The 22839-nt window shown below is 45.2% G+C and overlaps 2 protein-coding genes across 2 annotated transcripts in view; both read right to left on the bottom strand.

Moving 5' to 3' along the window:
* Positions 1–2088: 2088 nt before the first annotated feature.
* Positions 2089–7306, bottom strand: hoxb2a (homeobox B2a). Its single transcript, XM_084071080.1, has 2 exons — positions 6163–7306; positions 2089–3903 (listed from the first exon to the last, which is right to left on the bottom strand). Exons 1-2 carry the CDS (start codon positions 6701–6703, stop codon positions 2978–2980), a joined length of 1467 nt encoding a protein of 488 aa, XP_083927206.1. The 5' UTR covers positions 6704–7306; the 3' UTR covers positions 2089–2977.
* Positions 7307–12554: 5248 nt separating this feature from the next.
* Positions 12555–22839, bottom strand: part of hoxb3a (homeobox B3a) — a 43310-nt gene continuing 33025 nt past the window's right edge. Inside the window, 3 exon segments of the mRNA XM_084072498.1 lie at positions 12555–18216; positions 21861–22050; positions 22052–22680. Of these exon segments, the coding sequence (XP_083928624.1) occupies positions 17318–18216; positions 21861–22050; positions 22052–22615 (1653 nt within the window). The 5' untranslated portion in view covers positions 22616–22680 and the 3' untranslated portion in view covers positions 12555–17317.

Here is a 22839-nt window from a genome sequence, read left to right on the forward strand (position 1 = left end):
TGTTCATATGGGGGGTCCATAAATATGTTCATATGGGGGGTCCATAGATATGTTCATATGGGGGGTCCATAAATATGTTCATATGCGGGTCCATAGGTGGACAAATACATGTTAATGTGGGGTCTTTGACATGAAAATGTTTGAGAACCACTGACGTGGATCACGTGACCTGAGGCCCACTGGATGTCATGTGACACAAACCGTTACATCTAACACTGGTCCCACGCACGCGCACACATCTGGATTCTATACATCAGTGGTTAATGTCATGTGCCAAAATATTTCCACGATTTCTTTTTTGGTAAATATCAGATCCACAAGCTCACAATGCGTTGTGATATGGTGCATTGTGAGCTTGTAGATCTGCTATTTTCAAATAGCCAATGTATCTAGAGAACGTGACGTCACCCCATTGAAAGTAATAACGAAAACCTCTCAAGATGGCGCCACCTGTCCATTGAACTCAATGGATGGATCCTCAAGTTATTATAGGGTTCAAGTGGTTAAAGTTATTGTGATGTTATATTAACTTAATTTAGCTGGGGGACCCCCTGGAACCCCCACAAGGACCCCTGGGGGTCCTTGGACCCCAGTTTGAGAACCACCGCTATACATGACACTAAACTGTGATGTGAACGCTATATAATAATCATGATCCATAATAGTGATAATAATTATAATAGCAGGGTGTATGGATTCCATGCACCCTGCTATTATTATTATATATTTAATTACTAATTAATTTGTATAATTAATGATGTTTTGTTAATTGTATTATTATTATTATTATTATTATTATTATTATTTGTAGTTGTAGTAGTAGAACTAGTAGTATTATTATCATTATTATGTAATTAATTACTAATTAATTTGTATAATTAATTATATATTGTTAATTATATCATTATTATTATGATTATTATTATTAGTAGTAGGTAGTAGTAGTAGTATTAGTATTATCATCATCATATCATTCTGTACTGTGAGGATTATGTGTCTATAATCAAACCATAAAAGTGTCTCAGCTCTGACCTCGGTCCATAAATCTAACAAAACCATCAAGTCGTATTTCAACCATAAACTGCCTCTTTCCTCCTTCCTTTTAATATGACTGTCTTTATATGGTTACATAACAAACACACACACACACACACACACACACACACACACACACACACACACACACACACACACACACACACACACACACACACACACAGTGTGGCAGAGAGCCCTGTAATGGCTGCCTCAGCTCCTTATTGTTCGAGCCTCCATTGTGCTCTCAGCGCCATTTTGACTCTGCAGGGGGAAGTTAGCTATAGCTGCTGCTAACAGCGAGCTCCTTACCGTGTGTGTGTGTGTGTGTGTGTGTGTGTGTGTGTGTGTGTGTGTGTGTGTGTGTGTGTGTGTGTGTGTGTGTGTGTGTGTGTGTGTGTGTGTGTGTGTGTGTGTGTGTGTGTTTTCTCGGCTTTTTTATCAGTGCAGGGAAACAGCTAATTCTTTCCTGATAACTCTTCAATTCTTGTGGGTTATCACAGAGTAAACACTCAGTCTGCTCTGGTCAATGTTTTCACTCTCTGCTGACCCTCTGGACTATGTAGCATTATTTACATTATTAATACTATTAATTCTGTTATTATTGTTATTATTACAGGGCTTTGTACTGTGGATAAGGAACAATTTAGAGGTTGTTTAATTAGAGGATAAGAAATGTTGCCTAAATAAAAAATAGTGAATAGTTTACAGATTTAAAATGAGATCATATTTCTCATTGGGATAAATAAGGGCAAATAATCTCTTTGGTAAATGTTCATGTAATAATAATAAAGGCACAATAATGATAATATTAATAATAATAAGGGTAATAATAATAATAATAGGGCCTAATAATAATCATAATAACAACAACAACAATAGAATGTAGCTACTCTGCGTCTAATACTAATTATAAAAATGTTTTAAAATAAAAGACAAGTGTCTTTAATAATACTATCTATATTTTTTTTTTTACTGAACTTACAAATATTAGCAGTAAAACATGTAAGAATGTTGGTTTTGTAATTTATCTCATTATAAACATTCAAACATGAATTAACAAACATTGAACCAAACCACTCGTGGGATATCTAAGATCAACCGCATTGCAACCAACTGAGGATAGATCTCATCATTAATTCATCAGCTATTAGAAAGCTCATTTACCTTCACATCTCTATGAACAAAACACTAGACCACCGTTATAAATGTTTCTGGGTTTTTTATTATTATTTCAACTATGAAAATAATGTACAATAAATAATTTCCATTTTTTTCCTTTTCACTATTAAAGAATCTCAATAAATAAAACTAACTCGTCTAAAAGCCGGGTCTTCCAGAAGGGCTGTTCTCCTTTAAGAGAGAGAAATATTATTTTCCTTTTTTTAAATGTCTAAAATCAGTCCAGCTATCATTATTATAGATGCCATTAAACATTTCCTGAGAAGTTATTTAAGAATCGTCGATTTAATCTGCCGCCGAAAACGGCTCCGACAAAATACTGTGTTCAAATAAAAAACTAAATTAAAAATATTAATACTGCGAACAAATAAAGACAAAATAAAGTCAATAAATACCTGACATTTGGACAAAGGGAGCAGAAATCCACATTATTTCGACGGGAATTCAAACTCAAAACATCTACCGTTTAAAAAAAAAAAAAAAAACATTTGGACCGACTTCAGGTCAGCTCAGGATTTAAACTAATACAAAAAAAAACAAGAATGCAAAGAACTTCAAGGATAAAAATAAAAATAAAATAACAAAACAATAGTTTTCAATCAGAAATGTTTGGAGGAATGTTGAGACTTATAAACGCCGCTCGTCCGTTTCGTTTTGTCCGTGAAAATGTCTCCTTCATGTGGATTGTTTTTCGTTCGGTTAACGTTTATTTCCCCGTTATTTTTCAGTTTATTTCTCAGTTTTTTTTTAATGTTTTAAATTAAAAGTTGAGATGCTGGAGGTCTATGGTGCACAGGGTGCTCGTGAACAGGTCGAAGTCCTCCTCGCTGAAATCCACCGGACTGTCCAGAGAGCTCTGCAGGCTCGGCGACAGCGCGTCCGGCATCTGGAGGCAGGAGTCACCGGAGAAAAAGTTCAGCTCCGGGAGCGAGGAGGAAGATGTGGAGGTGGTGGAGGTGGAGGACAGCGAGGAAGAGGCGGAGGAGGAGGCCGCAGGAGGAGCAGCAGCGACGGAGGGAGCGGAGGTTGTGCTGGAGGAGGCGGAGGACGAGGAGGAGGAATCCCGCTGCTCCGTGAATGAGTGATCGGGGGCGGGAGGCGGAGGAGGAGGGTTAGCCGCGGACGGGGCTCCGTGGGCCGGGTTAATGTCTACGGCGGTGGGCGTCGGGGTGAACGTCGAGGGGGGTCGGTGGTTGGAGGAGGGCAGCGGTGGGAGCGGGGGTTCCAGGCGGCTCAGAAGACCTCCGTCCCCCGGCGTGGGCTGCTCATTGTCCCCGCTGTCAGTAGCGTAGGCGGTGGGAGTCGCCTCGCCCTCGGCCGGCGACGCTCCCACGGTCCCCGAGGCCTCCAGCGGCTGGCTGGAGTAAGGAGACGAGGCGTCCGCTCCTTCCAGGGGCTCGAACCCGCCCGGGTCGCCGGCGGAGGAGTCGTGTCCGCTGCCCGCGCCGCCGTCGCGGCCGCCGTGCGTCGTCTGGCGCTTGTGTTTCATCCTGCGGTTCTGGAACCAGACCTTGACCTGCCGCTCGGTCAGGTCCAGCAGGGCCGCGATCTCCACCCTGCGCGGCCGGCACAGATACTTGTTGAAGTGGAACTCCTTCTCCAGCTCCAGGAGCTGCGTGTTGGTGTAGGCCGTCCTGAGCCTCCTGGAGCCGGACCCGCCGCCGTCCAGACCCGCAAGGCTGGGGTCTGGAGCCATGGATCCATGGAACACACAGAGAGAGAGAGAGGACAAACGTTAGATCAACATTTAACTGTCTGTGGCACACATTATTTTACGTTTTATTTTATCTCTAAAATATATATATATATATCGGGAATGTAAGTGTTTATTTAGAACGTTGCAAAATAAAATAAAAGCAGTATTTTATTATTGTGCATGAAAATACATTCCCCTCCTGTCGCTTGTAGCACACGCACGCACGCATGCACACACACACACACACACACACACACACACACACACACACACACACACACACACACACACACACACACACACACACACACACACACACACACACACACACACACACACACACACACACACACACACACTATTATTTCATTAGTAATGAAATAGTAATGAAAACACATAAACCTAAAGTATCATTTAAATAGTAGTCCCCCCCCCCCCTCTCCCATCACTGTCACAGTAGCGGCCAAGAACATAACTTTACAAGGCTCTCTACTTGGCGCCGTTAGAGCCCCATAAAACCACACATAAAGACTGATTATCTAAATGTCAAACATGTTATTTCCCCGTCCTGTTAGTGCTGCACTGCTGGGACACCCCGCTGCGCGCGGGGCCATGTGTGTGTGTGTGTGTGTGTGTGTGTGTGTGTGTGTGTGTGTGTGTGTGTGTGTGTGTGTGTGTGTGTGTGTGTGTGTGTGTGTGTGTGTGTGTGTGTGCGTGTCTGCGTGTGCATGAGAACACACCAAAATAAAAAAAAACCTGGGTATGAGGAGAAAATGGAGGCGACGTGCCTTCATGTTAAAAATGTTGTGTTATATGAGATGGTGAATTATGAACGCTACTGTGATTTTAAAAACTCTCTCTCTCTCTCTCCCTCCCTCTCTCCCTCTCTCTCTCTCTCTGAGAGAGAGAGAGGGAGAGAGGGAGGGAGAGAGAGAGAGAGAGAGAGAGAGAGAGAGAGAGAGAGAGAGAGAGAGAGAGATATGAGAAACATCAACAAACAACATGAATGCCCAGAAGAAGAAACAAAAGAACGTTTTCCAAATCTGAAAAACAATATCCAGCCTCCTGTAGGCTGTAGAGTGTAATCACAGCGTCATCACTGCGTGGCGCGCGTCTCTCCCTTTGGAAATAAAATGGCCTCCTTCATCAGAACCTCTTTTATAAGGGGGGGTGCCCTTATAAAAAAAACACACACACATCACAGTGTGTCTATTCAGTGTGTGTGTGTGTGTGTGTGTGTGTGTGTGTGTGTGTGTGTGTGTGTGTGTGTGTGTGTGTGTGTGTGTGTGTGTGTGTGTGTGTGTGTGTGTGTGTGTGTGTGTGTGTGTGTGTGTGTGTGTGTGTGTGTGTGTGTGTGTGTATATCCTGTATCCTGCTATAGAGCCCCCCCACCCCCCCCCCCCCCCATCCATCCATCCTCCTCCATTACACACCTCCATCCAACATGGCCGCCATCCTGCCATCACCACCACCACCAGCGCTGTGTAGCTGCTGTGGTTATGAATATCTATCATTCTAGCGCCATGCATCACGCGCACGTCTCTGCATGGCGCGACGACCACAGCGCAATCAGACCGGCTGACATGTAGATCCCCCCCCCCCACCCCCCCATGTGAGATACACACACCGCCGTCTATCTGCTGGATGAGAGAACAGATTAAACCCAGCGAAACGTTTTTATCGCCGTGCGTCTTTACGCACGCAGCGCTACACGCATGGTGCCTTTACGCACACAATGCAACATGATGGAGGGAGGCGACTCCTTATGCTGCTAGAATATACACGTTTAAAGTCACACACCGCACGTGCACGCAGTTAAATAGGACTTGAAAATACGTGGTGAATGACGTGCGTGTGGGTGGGTGGGTGGGTGGGTGCGTGCGTGTGAAGTGTTTACATGCACGATGTGAGCCGCGAACGGCTCGTGCAGAAATCACTGCAGCATAATGCAGTGGTTGTTAAGATATGGCTTCCACGCACACACACACACACACACACACACACACACACACACACACACACACACACACACACACACACACACACACACACACACACACACACACACACACACACACACACACACACACACACAGGAGAGGACAATAACATCATATAAAGGTGAAATCATGCAGGTTCATGTTAGAAATCAGAGGATTAGATGCGATGAAAAACAAAAGACAAGCACGCGCAGCACGCACGCCCCTGATTCTCTCCTCCATCCATCCATCCATCCCTGCAGCACCGACCTGTGGGGGAGTCCATGCCCGCCGTGGCGTACCCGGAGGCGGCGGGCGACGGGGAGGACGAGCCGCTGGGGATGGCCGGTCCTCCGCCGGGGCCGCTCCCCGGTTTGGAGCCGCCCTTCTTGGCCGACTTCTTCTCCTTCATCCAGGGGAACTCGTGGGCCAGCGGACCGGCCGCCGGGCCGGCGGTGATGCCCGGGGCCGGGGCCCCATGGCCGGCCGGGCAGGGATGCTGCTGCTGCTGCTGCTGCTGGGCCGATGCCCGGTGGTGCTGCTGCGGCGGCGCCTGGTGATGGAGGCCATTGGTGGCGGAGGCTCTCCGGCTGTGCTGCTGGCTCCTGCCCGCCGGTCTCGGCTGGCTGGCTGAGCAGGGGCTGAGGCTGGGGATGGTGGTCTCGAAGGGAGGCGGAATTACTGTCGACTCCTTGATTGATGAAGTTTGAAATGACTCCAGCACGGAGGGGTAGGACGTCAGGCACTCAGCGAGGGACGGCTGGCTGTTGATAAACCCGATCTCCCTCTCGAATTCAAAATTCATATTCATGTAAGCTTTTCCACCTCCGAGCCGGCTTTCACCTCAAAAACATCGGCGAGAGCCGGAGAGACCCCCTCAAAACGAGATCCGTGCCCCCCTCTTTAAAGAAAAACATAAAAGATGTCTCACACACAATACAACAACCACGGCGCACACACACACACACACACACACACACACACACACACACACACACACACACACACACACACACACACACACACACACACACACACACACACACACACACACACACACACAATAAAAAAAAACACACACGGATGCCCCTCATAGAAAATTAAAACATAAATAAAAGGAAAAATAAAAAAAAACGCGCGACCATTTATAGGCTCCCGACCGCAGTGTTGTCTATGTGCGGGCTGTATAAAATAATAATTGTGTATATTGGTGATATTAGTGTCGTAGGGGGACCCTGGTGGGCTAAACTGAAGCATCTAAGGGGCGAAAATTGCAGCCAATTCCTGGTCACGTGACGGACGGCGGCCAATGGACGTTCTTGGATGCTGTATGGATATGGGCCTGGTGGCGGCTGGGAGAATAGCATTATTATTTATTCCTAAACGAGAGAAAAAAAAAAAAATCAAAATATGAAAGCATATACAGGCCATTGTTTTGTGGGGGGGGGGGCTAAGGGGGGGGGTAATGTTTTCTCCCCACAGGTTTGCTCCCGTTTGCCATGTGTCTCTCCATCTTTTGCGCGTGGGTGGGTTGACGGTGCGCGCATTATACGCACGAGGGTCTGTAATTTTTTTCTTTGACCACAAACAATAGAGAAATGTGTGTGTGTGTGTGTGTGTGTGTGTGTGTGTGTGTGTTGTGTGTGTGTGTGTGTGTGTGTGTGTGTGTGTGTGTGTGTGTGTGTGTGTGTGTGTGTGTGTGTGTGTGTGTGTGTGTGTGTGTGTGTGTGTGTGCAGTGGTGGATGCATGGTGATGTAATGACGGGGGGGTCTATAACATTAGGTGAACGGAACGGTGCCAATATGGCGTCCTCCTCAGTGTGTGTTTACAGCAGTGTGTGTGTGTGTGTGTGTGTGTGTGTGTGTGTGTGTGTGTGTGTGTGTGTGTGTGTGTGTGTGTGTGTGTGTGTGTGTGTGTGTGTGTGTGTGTGTGTGTGTGTGTGTGTGTGTGTCTCATTAATCTTAAACATAGTGACAGACAGCAACATGCTGCATGTGGCTTTTAAGCTCCAACATGGCAACATAAAAACTTCATCACTTTAGTTTAGAACAAAGTGCATCATGAATGAGTGGATGGAACAACGCCTCTCTCTGGAGATTACTTTAGTTCGTATTTTCTTTGTTTGTTTGTTTACACTGTAGAAATCCAGTGTTAATAATAACTCATAACAGTGTTGCAAATGGGGTCCATTTGGTTCCATGTGCAACACTGTTATGAGCTAAGTTATCACTAAAAGGGTTTTCGCTGTGTATTGATAGGTAACAGAACTGAGCAGAGATGGATCCATACTTATACCTCAGTTATTATTATTAGGTTATTATTATTTAGTTAATTGTTGGCGATAAGAAGAACCTTATGTAAGTGTGTCCATTTTTATATATTGTAAGATTTCTGACGTTTTAGAAAAAAAAGAAAGACAAAATAGAATAGATGGATCTAAGAATAGAGATTTCACAGTGTTGCACGTCACGTGCACATTGATTATTATTTAAATTATGATTATGGACGCCTATACTGCTACAGTGGGCTATAGACCATAACATACTATAAAACATATTGTCCTAAAATTACACTTGTAAACTCTCTCTCTCTCTCTCTCTCTCTCTCTCTCTCTCTCTCTCTCTCTCTCTCTCTCTCTCTCTTCTCTCTCTCTCTCTCTCTCTCTCTCTCTCTCTCTCAGTGTGTGTGTGTGTGTGTGTGTGTGTGTGTGTGTGTGTGTGTGTGTGTGTGTGTGTGTGTGTGTGTGTGTGTGTGTGTGTGTGTGTGTGTGTGTGTGTGTGTGTGTGTGTGTGTGTGTTAAAAATGGTGGACTGTTTACGGAGGGGAGTTCATAGCGGGGTCGAACTGTACAGCATAGCCGTGATTCACACACGTGTTGCTGCTCATTTTTACCCGTGTGTGTGTGTGTGTGTGTGTGTGTGTGTGTGTGTGTGTGTGTGTGTGTGTGTGTGTGTGTGTGTGTGTGTGTGTGTGTGTGTGTGTGTGTGTGTGTGTGTGTGTGTGTGTGTGTGTGTGTGTGTGTGTGTGTGTGTGTGTGCGAAACATGCATATTAAACTATTAATAATCCTAATAGTAATGATAATTTGAGCATAGGTGCTGAATTCACACAGTCCTTCTTATGTAAACACCACCCTGCCCTGGTCAGGAATCTGGTAGGGTGAGAGAGAGAGAGAGAGAGAGAGAGAGAGAGAGAGAGAGAGAGAGAGAGAGAGAGAGAGAGAGAGAGAGAGAGAGAGAGAGAGAGAGAGAGAGAGGATATTTTTGGGAGACCCCAAAGTAGCCCCCGGAGAGAGAGAGAGGAAAAAAAGAAGTGGTGATCAATCTTTCCTTCCCTGTAAATGGTCTGACAGCAACCGCCCTCAAGAATTCTCTCTCTCTCTCTCTCTCTCTCTCTCTCTCTCTCTCTCTCTCTCTCTCCTCTCTCTCTCTCTCTCTCTCTCTCTCTCTCTCTCTGTGTTTTTAACCATTAAAATGGTCAGGTTTTTAAATGTTATATAATAATCCTAATACATCAGATCCCTTATTTTTACAACAACAACAACGACACAGCGTGAGATAGGGAGATATAGGGTTAATACGAGTTTAGGGGTTTCTGTCTTTTTATGCTAAATAAAGCAGTGAAACTAGTGTGGGAGTCATTCAGCTTCAGTACAAAGGCCGAACTGTGTTTTAAAGGCTGTAAAAATGTTTCATGTACGCCGAGTTTAGAGGACGTGGGAACGGGGAGAGAAACGTCTAACCCCGGCCTGGGAGTCCGGAGGAACGGTCTGGTTCGATACAGAGGACTTTAACTGGAACATTATTTACTGTTTATTACTGTGGCTTTGTTTGCTTCTGGACGGACTGGAGATCATCTGTGTTATTATATTAATTATGACTCATTATTATTATTATGCTGGATAAATTAACACTGAGGATGTTACCGTTTGTTTATTTCAAAACTCTGTTTCTAATAGGTGCCTACCTAAACAAAGCTGTTTGTTTAATGTTTTCTAACCCAACTTTAAAGTAATTATATACTTTAAAGACTTGCTTAAATTATTCAGCAGACTACTAATTATTATTAGTATTATTAGTATTATTATTAGTATTATTAGTATTATTATTATTATTATTATTATGCCTAGTATTGTTTAAATCTTCATGGGCCCTACTGTCGAATTATGTGATTTATATGTTCCGTGTTATAAATCATAATAGACTCGTTTAATAATTATCACATTAATGTATTAATATTATTGAAAACAGGCAGAGTTTATTAAGTAAGAGTTTATTAAGTTACATTCATATAATAACCTATAGCAGTATTTTAAAGTATGTCTTTGTTAGTTTTAAATCAATCAGGTTGTTTTGTTAACCTTTCCCAAAAAATATCTGATTAAAGGACAGACATTTATGTTTGTTTACTAATTAATGACAATCTGATCAATGAAGTTGATTAGTTATTTGTCTCAAAGTGTCACTGATATAACTTTATAAGAAGAGAAACCGTTATCTATGCTCCAGTTAGCATGTGTCTGTTAGCCTCGTGCTAACTGTCCCCCTCCCTCCCTCCCCTCCCCTCCCAACCTCGTTTTTATGACGCGATAAATTAGATCCATATCTCTCCCCTCGCGCTAGTTATTCATGTTTTTATTGGTTGCTGTTGTAAAGGAAGTGCAGCCGTTTATTTATAGCCTCAGTGGCTGATTTATGTCCAAAACTCATGTTCCTTTGATGCCACTATACTACTCTATTTGGAGAGCGAGAGAGAGAGTTATGGCTGCGCATGCGTGATCGTGTGTTGTAGTGTGTGTGTGTGTGTGTGTGTGTGTGTGTGTGTGTGTGTGTGTGTGTGTGTGTGTGTGTGTGTGTGTGTGTGTGTGAGAGAGAGAGAGAGAGAGAGAGAGAGAGAGAGAGAGAGAGAGAGAGAGAGAGAGGGTGGGGGGAGAGAAAGGGAGAGAGTTAGAGAGGGGAGAGAAAGAGGGGGGCAGAGAGAGAGAGAGGGGAGAGAGAGAGAGAGAGAGAGAGAGAGAGAGAGAGAGAGAGAGAGAGAGAGAGAGAGAGAGAGAGAGAGAGAGATCTTCCATCCTGTGTTGATGCCAAAACTTCAGGGTGAAAAAAAAAAAAAACCCTGAGGCCTTGGATCATGTGACCCCCCCCCCCTCTCTCTGGGTGTTGTGGGTCAGATTGTGTCTGTGTTGAACTTGGTGTCCTCATCTTCATTATCGTCACACACTTTCTGGCCTTGTTTTTATCTATTTTATTACTCTTTCTTATTTGTTCTTCCTGTGGCTGGCATTACGTGTCTGGTTTCTCAGCATGTTGTTCTGACGTGTACAAAACAGAACAATAAAAGGCTAAAGTAGTAAATATATGTCAATTAATTATTGTCCAATATTAACACAAAACAACACAGAAAGGGCTCGTAATGACCATGTTTCTTGTGGCTTTGGACCCAGAAATCTTTGTTCTTTTGTAAGACCTAAAAAACACCCAAAATTAGCTTGTTGTTTAGTTTAGAAGAGGTTTATTAAGTTTACGGGTTTTGTTTAATTGAAATTATCTCTAATCAAAGTTGGGTTAGAGAACACCTTTATCTGGCCAACTTCAGGACCTCAGACAAAAAGATTTACAAACCCACAAGGGGGGGGGGGGGCTACCTCCACACCAACAGGGGGCAATAAATAAGGGAAACATCCACTAGATATGGACCATATCGACTCAAAGCTAGATTTGTATAAATTCAAAGTACATTATAACTATGAGGACTTATTATTTACTATTTATTCAGTAGCATTATATATTCATACATGATACATATTATATATGTATATGTGTACGTATATTGTGCATATATTCAATCGGTATTCACCTCGATTGGTAAATCGGTAGCAGCGGGCTTGGTGCTCGGTGGCCGGCTACCTCACGGGGTGCAAACAAATGACGACAGCCAAGCCTCCCTTGCACCGTTGAGATGCAACCTATCAGTCGTTTACAGAGAACATAAAACGGCGAGGTTTCTTCTCTGGCGATACGGTCGAGAGTTTCACAAGGTTTCAAATATTTGGTTAACAGTTTTTTTTGTTCTCAGGCAGACACTTTTCTATCTCCTCCTTCCCTGTTTAGTCAGGTGACCAAACGTACAGCTACTATTTATGACTCAAAATCAAATGTATATGTTCTTATAGTAAAACAGTTAGTGCAGTTAGTGCTGTTTAGATCTTGGATCAAAACCTAAATGTCAGAGTTGTCCAGGTTGCCACAAAATGGATGCTAGAGAAGTATTTTCATGTGGCCAGACTGTTGCCACCCACAATAATATATATCTTCGTGAATGGAAGTGCCAGCTTCCTCTCTCGGATTTGGGGAGGTGTAGTTCCAGACTCTAGATAGCATTCGGAGATTGTGGAATAGTTGTCATACGCGAGACTACTACAGAAGCTAACCTCCTGTTTACGACTTCCTGTTCACCACTTTCAACCTGGTGTCCATGTTTTGAGCAGGTTCTTAGAGGTCACACACGTAAAAAATAAAATTCAGGTGTAGGAAAATGAACTTCCCCCCAGAAATTACACATTTCAAAATGTTCCAAAATACAGAAAATGTGGCGCATTGTGAGCTTGTAGATCAGATATTTTCAGGGCTTCAAGTGGGTCAATGAGGGATATGAGGATCGTCTCTGAATAACATAACATTTTATTAAAGAATTGCTCAACAGACAACTCTCTCAACAAGGAAAAGAAAAACAAGCTACAAAGAACAAAGAAAAGAACTTTGTTTCTCCAAAAAGAGTTTTTCTTTTTTTTTTTTTTACTTTTTCATCTAATAATTCATCTAAATCTTTCCGACTATGGACAGACGGGGGCGCACTTTGACCCCTGACCTTCGCCTGTTTCCCTGTACAAGCCAAGACATTTATGTACAAGGGCCATAATAGGAACATAAAAACTACGTATTTTTCCTCTAAAATACAAGAACTAAAAAATTAAAACTTCGGTACAACGGACAAGAAGAAAACACAACGTCATTTTTTTTCTCTTTCGTAACAGGTAAATACTAAAAAAGTACATTTCTGTTTTTTTGTCGATATAAATACATGAAGGATAAATAATAATAATAATAATAATACAAAACAGAAGAGTTCTTTTTTTGTTTAAACCGTCTATAACAAATAAATATATATATATGAATGTTCACTTGAACACACATTGGGCGAAAGACACTTTGATTGGAGGGCCTTTCGTCTTCAAAATAACATTTCATTTTTATCTCGTTTTTTTTATCTTCTCCTTTCGACCATCAAAATGTAAACTCTAAGTGCAACAATGACGCCTGGATGTGCAAAGCTTCGCTGTAGACCTACACTCTTAGAGAAAACTCTACCTATATGTGTCCGTTTTCAACTGGTTTATGTTGGGAGACTTTTACGTTACGAGTTACGTTTCAACATGACGGTCAAAGACGGTCTACTTTGTACCATGTAAGCCCGATCTATTCTTTCATCGGTGTCTCGCGACAAACATAGACAAACATAGACGACCTACAAGACGACAAACATAGACGACCTACAAGCTCACAAGCCATCGCATTCGCGACGGCTTGTGAGCTTGTAGGTCGTCTATGTTTGTTCGTCTATGTTCGTCGCGTGACACCGCTGTACGACGCCGACGGGCCGTATAATTTAGGCCTCGGTTGGATCTGGGTTGACGTCTATGACATGTATGGTTCTACAACTCCTAAGAGGAACCGGTCTGTAAAAAAGTGTCATCATCTCAGTCGACTAATGGCGTAAAAAAAGAACCATCGTCCTTTGAAGAAGAAAACAAAACGACGACTGTCAAGTGTTCTAAAAGTTGTGCTATAAATGACCAGTGTAGATGTTCACTTCCTGGACGGGTTCTGGAATGAGATTTAAGAGCTGTATTGAATCACGCTGCTAACAAAACCAAACCCAACCGTTATGGTTCTACTTCCCAAAGTGTTGAAATACAAACACTATTAAGCTTCAGTTTTTTTAAGAGTGTGGTCTACAAACACAACCTGCTCTGTAGGTCCAGGACGTTCATTTTTGTTCAAATATATACCCTGTATCCATGTTTAAAGTCAAAGATATGTAAGAACCAAAGCAAAGGAAAGAAGCAACAACAGCGGGTTCTTTCACGTTAGCATTAGCGCTAACGCGCTAGCGACTGTCCCACAAAGGCGAAAGTAAAAGTAACAGTTTCAGTCGTAGAGCAAATCTGCTGTAAGGAAACCACGTGATCGTTACCCATGGTGTTGATTTGTCGATCTGTTAAAACGTTAATGCTTTAAGATTCTCAGGACAAGGCTCTTGTCTGAACACGGGCAAACAAAGAATTACGTAATACCTCTTTCGTTTTAAAAATGAATGTTACTTCCTTTTTCCTTTGTAGGCCAGCGTAAGATAACCCTCATAGAATGAAAGGAGAGAGAGAGAGAGAGAGAGAGAGAGAGAGAGAGAGAGAGAGAGAGAGAGAGAGAGAGAGAGAGAGAGAAGGAAGTGGCAGGTAACAACTACCTAACATAAATAAATAAAGAGCTCGTGGCTCTCATGTTTTACCCTGTGTCGATGAGGTGCTAAAATAAGAACTTTTTAAAAAACAAACGTCTTCCATGTCCTCTCGTTTGTTTTAAGATGTCAACAGCTAGCCTAGCGTAGCCACCAACGTACGTCAATGGAAGGAAGATAGCTTAGCATAGCTGTGTGTGTGCGCGTGTCTTCACGTATGTGTGCTGTGTGTGTGTGTGTGTGGGTGGGTGTGTGTGTGTGCGTGGGTGCGTGCGTGCGGGTGTGCGTACGTACGTACGTGCGTGCGTGCGTGCGTGTGTGTGTGTGTGTGTGTGTGTCTGTGTGCGTGTGCGTGCGGTATGCTAAAGTGGCTTAGCATAGATTTTGTGTGTAAGTCTATGGGAGCTAGCTAGTAGCCTCAGTGAGCTCATAGCTTCATAAACCCTGTAAGGGGGGCAAAGGGGCTGTAGCAGGGAGGGGGGGCTGTAACGAGGGGGGGGGGGGGCTGTTTTTCAGTGCTGATTGGAGAACAGTCGTACAGTAGGTGTTGAGAATGGAGAGAATACAGACCAGGACTGACGGAGAGAGAGAGAGAGACCAAAAAACAGACATGATCAGAGAAAAGAATGAGTGGTTTCGTCATGTGTGTGTGTGTGTGTGTGTGTGTGTGTGTGCACGCACTCACGTGAGTGTGCATGTGTACAGATGTGTGCTTATGGAAGTGTACATGTGCGTGTGGGAGTGCATAAGATTATGTGTATGCTCTGTCTGATTGGCAGGTGAGGTCACACTATCTGAGTTTGGTCATTGGTTCTTTATCTCAATTACTAATTTAGACCCGTACTTGTTTACAAACAGTACGGGGTGTGTGTGTGTGTGTGTGTGTGTGTGTGTGTGTGTGTGTGTGTGTGTGTGTGTGTGTGTGCGTGCGTGCGTGCGCGTGTGCGTGTGCGTGCGCGTGCGCGTGCGTGTGCGTGTGTGTGTGTGTGTGCATTCAGGGGGAAAACGCACACCTGATTAGACTCTTAATTAGACTGTGAGGCTCCACCCTCTATCACTCTCTCTCCTTGTATCACTTATTGGTGCTAGTTTAGTTACTATGCAGATGATGTATCTTGGCCTCTTATGTTTTTGTTACTTAGATTTACACTTTTCTTTGACCACAAATGTAATAACAGATAGATGCTAGCTTCATAGTTTACCTGCTAGTTTGTTTGAGGCCCTACATTGTTCTCTCTGCACTCTATACTCATGTGACTATTTACCTTGTTGTTTATTAACTAGAGTCCATTTAAGCATCATTCACACTGAGCACTTTAACTATAACAATAACAATAACTATAACTATATCGTTCACCACTGTATTTTCTTTATAGTTGGTGTGAACATGACCTTGACTTGAACAATTCTTAAAACTATATTTCTTATAGTTATCGTTGTAGTTCTAGTGCTCAGTGTGAATGGCCCTTTCCTCCACTAATTCTGATCTCACACTTGACAAGTTGTCTGCTAAAACGCCTACATTGTAAAATAGCTCTAATCAGCTGTGTGTTATTACAGTCAGCTATAGAGCAGTGAGCTACAGTGCACAATAACGTGACCTCAACTACAGATCTAGTAAGTATAGGGTTGACACTATAAGGTGTCAGAGGCACTTGCCCGTCGGGCAAGTACGTGTCAAGTTCTACTTGCCCAAAGGTCATGGCCACTTGCCCGACAAGTAAATCAAATGAATGTTAAATCCATTCGCTAACTGCTGAGTGGGCGACGGGGTCACTTTGAGAATCTGAACGAGCGCAACTGCTACTAAAAAAGGTAGCATTATGTGTTCTTCACGAATAACCAATGATATTCGATGAAGAACGGTTGCCTCCTCATTCAAACTCCACTTGCCCATCGGGGCAACCTGAAAGCACACTCCACTTGCCCGAATATTTTATTTACTTGCCACGGGCAAGTCGGGCAACCTGTCAAACGAGTAGGATGCGTTCTAGATATTCTATAAAGTGCTGCGTTCTTCCCCCTATAGCTGTACGCAAACAAAGTTTGACCACCATCGTCAGAATAGAGGAGCTCATCGACGTTCTAGAGCAGGGGTCTTCAACAGGGGGTGTCCGGGACCCCTAGGGGGTCCTCAGAGTTACTACAGGGGGTCCGCCAAATCATTGTGTGATTTTCTTTTACATTAACCACTTCAACCCAGCATCCCTATACTCTGAGGAGAACTTTAGCCGAAAAACAGCAGATCTACAAGCTTGTAGATCTGCTGTTTTTCGGCAGAGAAGTTTGGTGTGTAGAGGGAAGAAAGAGCAGACCAAGTACAGAGTGAAAGACGATTTAAGTGGTTAAAGGTCTGAAAATCCAACTGATGACAGTGCTGTCAAACAAGTCTATGAAGCTATCTATGAAATATCTATTAAATCATTTATATTTTATACAATATATAAACGGGGTCCCTGCTTCATCTCTCTCTCAGCCAAGTGGTCCATGGCCTGAAAAACGTTGAAGACCTCTGTTCTATAGAGGGAATCTGACACTGTGAAGAAACTACTGATCTCTCCTCTGGTCTCTCTCTCTCTCTCTCTCTCTCTCTGTCTGTCTGTCCAGATACTCAGTAGAATCCTCAGAGTCCATTTATCTGTCTGAGTCATTCTCTGAGTTAAATGGACACTGAGGATTTTACTAGGTGTCATGTGATGTGATGTGGTGTCGGGGAGGGTGGGTGCTAGGTTTCAGGGGATGCTACGGTGTTTAGGGGAGTTGGGTGTTGGGGGTGGCGTGGGGGGTTGTGTTCAGGTCGTCGTGTTCGTGTCCAAACCTGCTACAGGTGGGTGAGTTTGGGTCAAACCTGCTACAGGCGGGTGAGTTTGGGTCAAACCTGCTACAGGCGGGTGAGTTTGGGTCAAACCTGCTACAGGTGGGTGAGTTTGGGTGCTTCCTGTATTCTGCCCTGAGTGGAGGTGTGGTGCGCCGACAGCTCGGTGTAGGTGGCGTGGGGGTGCGGGGGGGCATCGCAGGGGCCCGGAGGGGGAGGCGGGGGCCCCCCGCCGCCCCCTCCCCCTCCTCCCCCGCCCCCGACGTGGTGCTGCTGCCCCCCGCCGGCCGACATCCCCCCGTTGTAGTCCATGGGCGGAGCCTGGTGGTGCTGGGGGGCGGGGCCCAGGTGGTTCAGGCCGTACATGGACCCGGCGACCATGGGCTCCCCGTAGCCCCCGCCTCCTCCGCCTCCCCCTCCCCCCACGTACACGGGGCTGCCCTGCACCGCGTAGCCGCCGTGGGGGTCGGCGTAGTCGGGCGCCGGGGCGCCGTACTTCTGCCCGCCGCCCTGGGACACGGGGCAGCCCTTCATGGAGACGTTGGGGTACACCCCGCTCCCCATGGAGTAGCCCGGGTGGGGGGGCTTCCCGAAGGAGGGCGGGGAGGGGGCGTCGTAGCCCCCCACCCCCATGGGGTGCATGGAGCCCAGGTAGCCCGCCGACGACTGCATGGGCAGCGGCGGGGAGCCGGTGGGCGAGGGCCCCCCGGAGCCCGTGCCCAGGCCCTTGGCCTTCTGGTCCTTCTTGTACTTCATGCGTCGGTTCTGGAACCAGATCTTGATCTGCCTCTCGGACAGGTTGAGCAGGTTGGCCATCTCTACGCGCCGCGGCCGGCACAGGTAGCGGTTGAAGTGGAACTCCTTCTCCAGCTCCACCAGCTGGGCCGACGTGTAGGCGGTACGCGCCCGCTTGGAGGCCGCCGAGGAGGACGAGGAGGACGAAGGAGGACTCTTCTCCCCGCTGCTGCCGCTCTCTGCGCCTCCTCCTCCCGATGCTGTGTGGAGGAGAGGAAATAGAAAAGAAGTTAGAAAGAAAGAAGGCAAGAGAGTGAGAAGTGCAAGTTTAATGGAAGACAGAAGTGTGTGTGTGTGTGTGTGTGTGTGTGTGTGTGTGTGTGTGTGTGTGTGTGTGTGTGTGAGAGAGAGAGAGAGAGAGAGAGAGAGAGAGAGAGAGAGAGAGAGAGAGAGAGAGAGATAGAGAGAGAGAAACAAAATAAAACACAATTACAGTCGTGCAGAAGGAGATTTAAATCAGTTTGCGTTTCCTAATAAAGCAGAGAGGAGAGCCCCCCCCCCCCCTCTGATATTAGCTGTCAACAGCTCATAAACAGAGGCAGTGATTAAGAGACGTGGGACCCTCACAGAGCGTGACACAACGCTAAATTACATCACAACCCCCCCTACAGCAAGACCAGCGCCGCGCGGGGTCACAACCCACTCCCACTTTAATCACTTCAAATGGAAAATTAATAGAAGATGAATAGAAACCGCAGCGCTGTCCTGTCGCCGCTGATAAACGCTGTTAAAAATATTAATATCTGCCGTGGGTGGGTGGGGCAGGGGGCGAGGGGGGGGGACCTGTCGTTGTTGTTTGGAAGGGTTGAAAGGTCAGGTTTTTTTAGTTCCTGTTGCTTCCAACAGCCGCTGTGTTTATCTGAAGTTATGTTGTTGTTGTCTGAAACCACCAGTTGGTTAAACCGGTATAAGGATAGATAATGTCCACCAGTCGTGTACAGTAACTAAGTACATGTACTCAAGTACTGTACTTATGTACAATATTGAGGTACATTTACTTTACTGGAGTATTTCCAAATCTCAATACTTTGACTTCTACTCCACTATATCTCAGAGACATATATTGAACTTTTACTCTTTTACTTACTCTATTTTGAATATTACTACAAAACATACATTAACCACTTCAGCCCTATATATAGTTAGGCTATTTGAAAATAGCAGATCTACAAGCTCACAATGCGTCGCGATGCGAGGCATTGTGAGCTTGTAGATCGGCTATTTTCAAATAGATTTTATTTTTTTTAAACTTGTGAAATGGGACATTCTGCATTATGAGGACTTTCTACTTTTGGTACTTTACATTTTGATACCAATACGTTTATATTTTTACTCAAGTAAATTTTGTATTCCGGACTTTCACTTGTAACAAAGTATTTCTACGTTGCAGTATTGGTACTTTTACTTAAGTGCAAAATGTGAATACTTTTTCCACCACTGGTGTCCAGGTGCTGGACACACCACACACATCAGCAATACAAATATAAATACCTTTGCACAGCATAGTTCTCAGCTACACGTGTTTATTGGTGGAAATAAATAATCCTGATGAAGGTCTTTTGATCGAAACATCAATAAACAAGTGCAGCTGAGAACCAGTGTGCAAACTGCATTATTTTCTTTATGGTTAATCCAGTAACCATGCTGGTTGTTGATGTTTATTTTACATGTTCTGAACAACAATACTCAGTCTCTCAGCTCCCAGTAGAACGGTTATTAGAAGAAGTTTGAGAATGTTTCAACACATGCAGGTCTTCATCAGGTCTGAGCTGATGAAGACCTGCATGTGTTGAAACGGTTGGATCAGGGGTCGTCCACAGATCTCTGTGTCTGTCTGTCTGTCTGTCTGTCTGTCTGTCTGTCTGTCTGTCTGTCTGTCTGTCCCTTTTATGTCCATATATGGAGATCCCTGATGTCATCAATACGATGTCTTGGTACTGACGTCATAGACTGGCTTTACTCCCAGAGTTATGGTGGTCATTGAAATGAAAAGGTTTGAGAACCACTACTGGTGTTGTGATTGTATAGCAGACAGTGAAGTCCACAGACCAGATCTGACAGTGTGATTAAAGAACGGTTCATGAAACGGTTCTAAATGTGATGGAGGCGATTACGGTTCCTCGATGTTGGCTCTGGTTCCTCGGGTTCCGGATCCTAACCCTCTACTCACATAACACACAGAGTATTGGATAACCGAGGGGCTTGCCTTCCCAACAGGCCTCTTTCATTCCTGATGGGCATACTGGTAATGATACAATAAAATATACTACTATCCTACTATAATTCTAGTAACCTCTGTCTGTAGTGGTGAGTGAGTGAGTGAGTAGGTGAAGCTACCCGGTTCTCCTCAGTGGCTGGACCAATTGCTCTGATTTTGCACACAGCCATTGACCATTACCATCTGAACTTAACTGTGAAGCCCGTTTTTCAATTTCACCAAATCTCAGCTTCTTATTAGCGTTTTTGTGTAAAACACTGTAGCCATGGTTATGGGCCTGCCCAGCTATGGGACGAACTGCCTCCCGGGTTGCCAGATCATGTGCGCATATCCCCCCACGGATGCGTCGACCGGGTATGGTCTAGTACTAATAATACTGGTAATGATACAATAGCATAAAAACTAGAAACAGAGTTTGGGCTTCAGTTGAGAACAAAGCACAGATTATATCTGTCCTTCATATGAACCTCTTATCAATGCAGAGAGAGAGAGAGAGAGAGAGAGAGAGAGAGAGAGAGAGAGAGAGAGAGAGAGAGAGAGAGAGAGAGAGAGAGAGAGAGACATGTATCTGTCTGTCTGATCTGTCTGTTATCTAAATGTAATTTGTTTCAAAGCCTCGTCAATAAACAGCTGCTTCTCTTTCAACTCCATGTCAAATACATGAAGATCCCCCCCTTCTCTCTCTCTCTCTCTCTCTCTCTCTCTCTCACACACACACACACACACACACACACACACACACACACACACACAGATAGGCTATGTGTAGATGTATAAACCCATAGAGGTGTAGATCTATACACACATGGATAGTTTAGATCTGTGTTTCTCAACCTTCTCAAACATGAAGTGGTCAGATAGATGCGTGTGTATTTATCAGATCATGTTTATTTTTAATGATCAATCAATGGATTGTGTTCCGGCTTGGATCAATGTCAATAACGTGGTAAACGTACTTATATATAAGTTCTTATTTATTGGTATCACTACTTATAATGTCCATGTTATATTTATTATCGTTCAAATCTGAGTGTTCTGCCAACACATTCTCTCTCCCAAGACGGACAACGGGTGACGGCTTGGGCAGTGGTGTAAAGTAACTAATTATATGTCATGTACTCTAGTACCGTACTTAAGTAAGATTTTGAGGTATTTTTACTTTACTGGAGTATTTCCATGTTTCAGTACTTTTACTTCTATTCCATTACATCTCAGAGGCAAATATTATACTTTTACTCCACGACAATTATTTGAAAACTTTAGTTACTAGTTACTTTGTAGATTTTGATTATTATTACAAAACATACATTAACCACTTCAGCCCCTATATACATTTTGGCCATTTGAAAATAGTCGATCTACAAGCTCACAATGCGTGGCATCGCGACATCACATGTTGACTAGGTAGGATATGAGTTAGGATTCTGTCCCTATCGGGACGTAACTTGAACGGCGCTGAGTCGACTGAAGCGGACTTTGCAACGTTCGGCTCGGCGACTCTACCTCTCGTGGGTCGAGTCCGTTTAGACGGCACGCCGCCGTCGTTTTCACTGTTTTGGCTTTGAGAACGGCAAACCGGCACAAAGGTTGAGAATCACTGTTTTTTTTTTAGATCTACAAACCCACCGTTGGAGTTGCTGGGCGAGCAGTTCTTGCCCTTGGCGTTCTGCCGGGACTCCTTCATCCAGGGAAAGATGACTTTGGCCAGCGTGGGGTTGGGAGGCAGCGAGGACGACGAGTTAGACGACGAGGACGAGGACGAGGAGTTGGAGGAAGAGTTTATCGACGTCTTACCGCCGGGACCCGACTTCCCCGCCATGCCGCCGGCCCCGCCCCCTCCTCCGGCCGTCGCCGCCCCCGAAACGTTCCCGTTGCCGGTGGGGTTGGGCGTGGGGAGCGGCGGCGACACCTGCTGGCCGGGGAGGCCGTGCTCCACGGGCAGGCTGGGCCGCATGCACGAGCCGCCGCTCACATCTTTTAGCCTTATTGGCCAGCGGCTGGAGCCCCGCCCCCCCTCCTCCGCCTCCGGCCACGCCCCCCAGCGACTGCAGCGAGCACGCCGAGCGCTGCTGCTGCTGGTGGTGGTAAGACTCCGCCTCCAGGAGGTGGTGGGCGGGGCCCGACTGGAAGGCGATGGGCTGGTGGTGCGATGACACCGAGATGGGCGTGGCGTCCACGTGGTAGCCGCCGAAGCCGTTGGCCGCCGCCGAGGCCCCGCCCACGGCCCCGACGACTCCGCCCCCGACTCCGCCCCCTCCTCCTTGCACCTGGTAGGAGGAGTAGCCTTGGGCGAACAGCGTGGAGGAGTTGTCGTAGTAGGAGGTCTTCTGCATGGCGATGTGACGGTCCTCGGTGACGCTGTGCGCGGGCCGGAAGAGCATTTGGCACCGATGAGGTCACGTGATGCCCGGTGTCCCGACGCCGGCCGGCCCCCCTGGAGTCTGACCTATCAGAGAAGAGAGAGAGAGGAACGGTAAAAATACTCTCTAAGTATGATACATGGTAACCGCTTATCACCACCAGTGGTGGAAAAATATATACTCACATTTTTTACTTAAGTAAAAGTATCAATACTGCGATGTAGAAATACTCTGCTACAAGTAAA

The sequence above is a fragment of the Gymnoscopelus microlampas genome, assembly GCF_963454915.1.
Source record: "Gymnoscopelus microlampas genome assembly, chromosome: 11".
Classification (NCBI taxonomy): Eukaryota; Metazoa; Chordata; class Actinopteri; order Myctophiformes; family Myctophidae; genus Gymnoscopelus; species Gymnoscopelus microlampas.

Excerpts from the sequence above, each read along its gene's own strand:
- hoxb2a (XM_084071080.1), bottom strand. The coding sequence starts at position 6,703 with ATGAATATGAATTTTGAATTCGAGAGGGAGATCGGGTTTATCAACAGC. Across the intron at positions 3,904-6,162 it reads GGGCATGGACTCCCCCACAG|ACCCCAGCCTTGCGGGTCTG; the intron begins GTCGGTGCTGCA and ends CCATGGCTCCAG.